Source organism: Belonocnema kinseyi, chromosome 8 (assembly GCF_010883055.1).
Source record: "Belonocnema kinseyi isolate 2016_QV_RU_SX_M_011 chromosome 8, B_treatae_v1, whole genome shotgun sequence".
Lineage (NCBI taxonomy): Eukaryota > Metazoa > Arthropoda > Insecta > Hymenoptera > Cynipidae > Belonocnema > Belonocnema kinseyi.
This window is the reverse complement of record NC_046664.1, coordinates 69,237,597-69,245,016: the sequence shown is the minus strand read 5'-3', so window position 1 is coordinate 69,245,016 and position 7,420 is coordinate 69,237,597. Positions and strand designations below refer to the sequence as shown.

At 34.2% G+C, this 7,420-nt stretch overlaps 1 protein-coding gene across 1 annotated transcript in view; it reads right to left on the bottom strand.

Moving 5' to 3' along the window:
* Positions 1-4,350: 4,350 nt before the first annotated feature.
* The window catches only part of LOC117178842, a 19,042-nt gene continuing 15,972 nt past the window's right edge, over positions 4,351-7,420 (bottom strand). Inside the window, exons 6-7 of the mRNA XM_033370346.1 lie at positions 5,900-6,066; positions 4,351-4,662 (exon numbers count right to left, since the gene is read on the bottom strand). Of these exons, the coding sequence (XP_033226237.1) occupies positions 4,377-4,662; positions 5,900-6,066 (453 nt within the window). The 3' untranslated portion in view covers positions 4,351-4,376. The remainder of the gene's footprint in view (positions 4,663-5,899; positions 6,067-7,420) is intronic.

The window sequence follows — 7,420 nt, the reverse complement described above, 5'->3', positions numbered from 1 at the left end:
ATATATATAATGTGATGGAAGTCGTCAACCAACCTAAAGAAGATAGCGATGATACAGATAGCAATTACGAAAAAGAAAATAAATATCTTACGCATAACACAATGTCGAAAGTTCCATTATTATTAGTTTTTTAGCTGGAACTGAATTATTTCATTCGGGATCTTGGTTTACCAAAAGATTGAGCAGAATACGCTGCTTCTTTTCTCAAGAAAATAAATGTTTGCAGCCGAACACAAAAGTGTCTTTTTATCGTAACAGATACCGAAAATTCCGGAAATTCTTCACAAAGGATAAAGAGACCTCTGTCATTTATTGCACTGACGTGAAAGGCTTGATGGATCAATTGAAAAATGATGCACATAAAGATGAAGACTGGAGACATTTTATTGATTAATTCAAAAGAAACATAGAAGGAGTTCTACTACACTGTTACAAATTTCTGTTGGAAACTTCCACTGCATTTATTGGAAGTTTATTTCCGAAACTTAAGGTAATGCTGCAATACACAATCTTGTAGTTTCCAAATTCTGGCATTGGTAAGCTACTCTACATGGCTTGGAATTTTATAATTCAAGTCTAGTAGCTGGATATCTCGACGCTTGTTAAAGAGAAAAATTAGAACCACAAATGGTAATTACGCTACCCGGGTGTACCGGTTCGCGCACCAGATAGTGTAGCAAATATTCTATGACAACTTTTTAAGAATTTAAATTTTGCCAATTGCCAAAATACATACCATTAGTGAGTCGACGATCCGGGTGAATCTAGTCGCGCACTAGGTAGCTTAGCACGTATTCAACGAGAATTTTTTCAAAATTTAGATTGTTCAAACAGCAAAAATTACTAGAAATTTTGAGCCGACGATACGGATGCACCAGATCGAGCACCAGGTAGTATAATACGTATTCTGCGAGAATTTAAAAAAAATTTAGTTTCGTCAATAATGAAAACAATTCCAAATGATCAGTCGACGACTCGGTTGCTCTAGGTCGCGCCCCAGGTATCTTAGCACGTATTCTATGAGAACTTGTTCAAAATTTAGACTGTTTAAACAGCCAAAATTACTAAAAATTATGTGTCGACGATCCGGGTGCTCCAGGTCGTACACAAGGTAGTTTAAAACGTTTTCTACGAGAAATTTAAAAAAATTTAAATTTTGTGAAGAATGAAAACAATTCCAAATGGTAAGTCGGCAACCTGGTGGACCAGGTCACTCCTCAGGAAGTTTATCACGTATTCTACAAAAACTTTTTCAAAATTTAGATTATTCCAACAGCCAAAATTACTCAAAATTACCGACCATTATTCACATCATTACTCATCAACATCAACACCATCATTATTCACAAACTTAAATTATTTTTAAAGTTTTCGTAAAATACGTATTGTACTATCTGGTGCTCGATCTGATGTACCCGGATCGTCGACTCACAATTTTCAATCATTTCGGCTGTTGGAACAATCTAAATTCTGAACGAGTTCTCGTAGAATACGTGTTAAACTACTTGGGGTGCGACCAGGTGCACCCGGGTCGTCGACTAACCATTTGGAACTGTATTCATTATTCACCAAATTAAAATTTTTTTAAAGTTCTCGTAGAATACGTATTAAACTACCTAATGCTCGACCAGGTAGTTCCAGTGTATTGCAATTTTCTTATTCCAATACCATGGTTGCAATTTTACCTTACGCTTGTATTGAAGAATTCTGGTAGATGTGTGGTAGAAGTCCAAACATTTTTAACAGTGTACATATTATCAACTCTTACGCTCCCATACCCATTGCTCACTGCACAGTGATCAAAGAGGAATATAGCAATATGAAAATGTTTTGGGATAAATTAAAGTACGCGAGTACTTTCTGGTTTCAAAAGAGAGCCATGCTTTCTGTGCCTGTGGAATAGCAGAGATCGTGCCTACCATTATGTAAAAAAAGATTGGCCCCAGAGAGAATCATTTCAATCTGGTTCTCACAACATCATCAACCAGAGTCTGGTTGATCCTCAGAAAATCTTATTTCCACCCCTCCACATGACGCTTGGATTTTTAAAGCAATTTGTCAAAGCCTTGGATATGGATGGTCGTACATAGCTTTACGTACATAGGACGAAAATTTCCATCAATGTCAGATGCTAAATTGAAGGAAGGTGTATTTTATGGACCACAAATCAGAACGCTACTCAAAGACGCGAATTTTATTACTCAGATGACCAACGCCGAAAAAAAACTTGGGAAAGCTTCAGGGCAATGGCGACGAATTTCTTGGGGAATAACAAAAGTCCTAACTGAAAAAAAAATGTGGATCAGATTGTAGTGACTTTCCAAAAATTGGGGTGTTTGATAAATACAAAGTTACACGTCCTCAATTTACATTTGAATAGGTTTCCCGACAATTTTGGCGTCATCGCCAACCATTCCAATACGTGTATTAGAGCGTTTGTAAGACGAAAAATGTGCACCAGCCAAAATTACTAAAAATTGTGAGCCGACGATCTTGGGGCACCGGGTCGAGCACCAGGTAGTTTAATACGTACTCTACGAGAACTTAAAAAAAATTAATTTTGTGAATAATAAAAACAATTCCAAATGGTTAGTCGACGACCCGGGTTCACCGGGTGGCGCCCCAGGTATCTTAGCACGTATTTTACGAGAACTTTTTTAAAATTTAGATTATTTCAACAGCCAAAATAACTAAAAATTGTGAGTCGACGGTCTGGATGCACTAGGTCGAGCACCACGTAGTGAAATACGTATTCGACGAGAATTTTTTCAAAATTTAGATTTTTCAAACAGACAAAATTACTAAAAATTGTGAGCCGACGTTCCGGGTGCACCGGATCGAGCACCATGTAATTTAATATGTATTCTACGAAAACTTTTAAAAAATTTAAATTTTGTGAATAGTGAAAACAGTTCCAAATGCTTAGTCGGCGACCCGGGTGCACCAGGTCGTGCCCCAGGTATCTTAGCAGGTATTCTATGAGAAATTTGTCAAAATTTAGATTGTTTCAACAGCCAAAATAACTAAAAATTGTGAGTCGACGATTCAGATGCACTAGGTCGAGCACCACGTAGTTTAATACGTTTTCAACGAGAACATTTTCAAAATTTATATTTTGTGAATAATGAAAACAGTTCCAAATAATCCGTTGACAACCCAAGTGCGCCAGGTCACGTACCAGGTAGTTTAGCACGTATTCTACGACAACTCATTCAGAATTTAGATTGTTCTAATATCCAAAATTACTAAAAATTATGATTCGACGATTAGGGTACATCAGATCGAGTACCAGGTAGTACAATACGTATTCTATGAGAACTTACCATTTGTTGTTCTATTTTTTCTCTTCAACAGGCGTCGAGATATCCAGCTATTAGACTTGTATTGTAAAATTCCAAGACATGTAAGGTAGCATACCAATTCCAGAATTTGGAAACTGCGACATTGTGTATTGCAGCGTTACCTTACGTTTCGGAAATAAACTTTCAATACATGTAGTGGAAGTTTCCAACAGAAATTGTTAACAGTGTAGTGAACTGCAACACTAAGAACATGGACAGCTTCAGAATGGAAATATTGTAAGCACGTGTCCTTATTATGATCGCTGAAGAAGAACTTAAAAAATGGAAGATCTCCTTGAAGTAACAGTTAAATATGAAAAGTTTTGAGACACAAGTTACCAAGTAAGCTTCACAAATGATGACCGTAAAACCAAATTTTTAATGTTAATTTGAATTTCCAGACATTACTAACAATGATTTATTTATTAACATTTACCCTTTGACGGAATAGTAGAATCTACGATGGAAGATAAGGGTTACATAAGATTAGGTTAGGTTAGGTGAGTTAAGGTTAGCTGAGTTGAAGTTAGGTCACGCCGATTGTAAGAATGAGACTCCGCTGATATGGGTTTTCCGACAAAAATCAGCCTTCAAGGAATTATATCACAATTTTATATCATTTTATTGAGTTTTTTTTAGGTTAGTGTTGAAGGACAACGTGTGGGATCAATTCTGACTGCTAATTCGCATTCAGTGCATCTAAAAGCATCAGAATTGATATGCTTCATCTTCAAAACAGAAAATACTAATTTTTTAGAGTTTTTCAAGGTTAGGGTAAAACGCTGACGTGTAGGTCAAATGCTGACATCGGATTCGGATTCAATGCTTCAAAATCCGTAGGAAGACACATGTCGCGTCCCCAGATCACGACATTTTTTCTGTGTGGTTGTGTAATTGGTAGAAATATTTTACCATCGATGAGTTATAACAACATGAATTATTTACCCTGTTTATTCAAAAGACAGTATATAAAGTGGGTACACTAGAAATATCAAAACACTTTTTTATTTGATAGACATTATATCATGTTATATCTTAATTTAATTTTCTAAATTGAGTGGCTCCAGAGCGAGAACGTGTAGAAATTTCAGCAGACTTTCTCTCACGAACAGTGAAATAAAATTTTTCGAAAAATAATATCAGAATAGACAGAACTAGGCTTCCAAAAAGCATCACCAAGAGTGATGCTATATCCAAGATGGTTTCAGGCTCATAGATTTGTTCATTAGGTGCATTTATTGAGGAAATTCCACTGACGCTGTTGTCTTGAAGCTCTGACTCGATGTACTTTAATATACCATTTGTCCTGAGTCTAATTATGCTAAAAAAGTTATTATGGTATCTAAATAATGAAATTCAAACTGTACATTTTGTACTAACAATGGATATATGTTAAAAAAATAAGATCCTTTCAATTAACTATTTGCCTGTTTAAAAAGTATGTATGGTATACGATTAATTAATTTTGATATCAATATTTTGTAGTTCGTTTTTATTTGCATTTGAAAATGCATTGTCCGCGTTATTTATTAATATTTATTGATTTTTTTGTGTGGTTCACTGACAGGTTGATTACTAGTATGCTAATGAATAACTAAAAACTACTCTGAACTAGAAATCAAATGATAAATTTTATTTATTCTTATGGAAGCAAAGTTTGTTAACAATAAACTAATTATAATTTGGGATGAAAACAGGCTGATTTAAAGAATCAGATTGTTCGATTTTTTACGAATTCTCTGACCAGTTTATATTATTGCTTACAATGAATCATTATACAAACATTTGCTCTTCAGAAACCAATCACCGACACACAAATTTGCTGACTGACATTTCACATCCCTATATTGAACGATATTTGTTTTCACTGACGACAGTGCACCGAATCGCTTGTACTTACTTAGCACTATCCCTACTCGTAACTATCCATAGTTGAGAGGCGTGCTTCCAGATGGCAATACCAGCGTTTGAATATCTTTTATAAACTGCGTAGAAAATTATTTCCCGGCCATATTTATATGCAATATAACATTGAAGCATCCTACTTTTTACGAAGCATTCATTTACACTTTGATTTCAATTTAATTGTCAATAAGTAAAGAAATGCACACAGAGTGTCACTCACCGGTCGCATGTGACTTACGTACTAGTATCTACCATAAACGGATTTCATGGGGTCAAATTATGAAAAAATTAGTTTCTAGTTTTCACAGTTTAGGCTAGTAAGTATCTTCCATTTTTATAAATGTACTTGAAAATACCTAGAACGATCAGATTGGCCTGAATTGTTTGTTGGTTAACAGTATTTTTTTTAGCAATATGGCGTAATCAGTCAGATTCACACATTTTTAAATGAGGCATAATAAATTTAACTTGTTAAAATGTCTGAAATACACCTTCCTGAGGACCTTAAAAAATGTCGGGGTTAATATGAAAAATTTAAAAGCTTTGTTTGGGTGTGTGAAAGCTATATAAAACAGGTTTTAATACGACTAACATTATTTTATAGTACGCACAGGATTATATTTTTTTCTGAGAAAAATTGAGAAAATACTTACTAATAATTAATAGCCTTTTTATACGGGCTATTCTTAGGCATGGCCATACGGAAATATCTGGGTCTTTCAAGTTTAATTTTAACCAATTTGCATGGAATCTTTGTATCGGCAGACAGTTCAGAGGTAATGAACTCAATACTCAAAAGTACTATTTTTTTACTGCAAATCTAAAATAATTGTGAGTTAGTTTATTTGCCTTTAAAGAAAATATTAAATAATAATAATCAAGTAATTGAGGCTCCGGATTCTTTAACTGCTTATAGAATTTGTCGTCTGAGCGTGTCTATAAGCGTGTTTATAAGCGGTTACAAAATCTGGAGCCTCAATTTCTCTTGGAACGTCTTAATCGAATATGTGTGTAATAAAATAAGTCAAACCAAACACAATCATGCATCAATAAACTACACATTAGAGACGTTAATTTGGTGTAAACGAATTTTTTTACTATGATCTTTACTAGATTAAAAACATCTTGTTCGCTTTTTGGTGATTTGCTTCTTTTTATGAGCTTCTGTTTTATTGCATTCAACATTGGATCCTAAAATCAGAAACGTGACAATGAAAACCTAAATATTTTATTTTAACTTTGGCCAGCAGTTTAAATATTAGCTTTTAGCAAATATATGAACAAGTATTTTTTATATAAGATCAAAAAATTCTGCCTATCCCTCAAGACATTTTTAATTATATAATCTGAAAAAACATTTTGTATGGAGAGAAAAGAAAATAAGTGATCAATTTATTTTCAAATCAGATTGATTATCGACTTTTTTATCGGGACATTACTTTCCGTCTTCTTCCACTACTTTTAGTAGCAAATACTTTTTGAATGGCGGTGGTAGTGCAAGCAATCAAAGTTGTGTAGTTTCGTTTTTTCCCCGAAAAAAAAACTTTATATCAGCACAGCTTTATGTAAATAAAACTTTTAATGGTGCAAACGTTTTATTTTATACCTATGATACTGCTGATGACAATTCCAAAGTCAGATTTAAAGAATTTAAAATGACCGATCGAATATGGGTGTTCAAATGATGAAAGAGTGTATAAAGGTTACTACAAAAATCTAACTGCTGCCCGGACACATTGGAGACGCGCGATACGCTCGCGGCTTGTAAGTTTGAGCGACCTGGAGCGTGTGAATGCTTGTTCTCGCGCTTCGCGCTCGGTCTTCGTATTTATTTGGTGATTTTGAATTCTCTTTTATTAAAACTCTTTAAGCTTTAGCGAACACATCCGCCACACGTATCTCGTGCTTCGCACTTGATTTTGTTAAGAATGTTGACTTTTCTGCAATATATTCAAAATTATTAGGTTAAATTTTTATTACATTTATTTCTGCACCTCGGCCCAGAATTGTTTACTCAGATATTGTAAAATAAAGTACAAATTTTATTCTATTCTTAGCTACGCTGAAACATGTTTAGGCATCTACGATTTTTTTTAAATAGTCTCAAAAGAAAGCTTGACTTTTTTACTATAAAAAATGTCTAATAAGAAAATGGACAAATTGAAATTCATTGA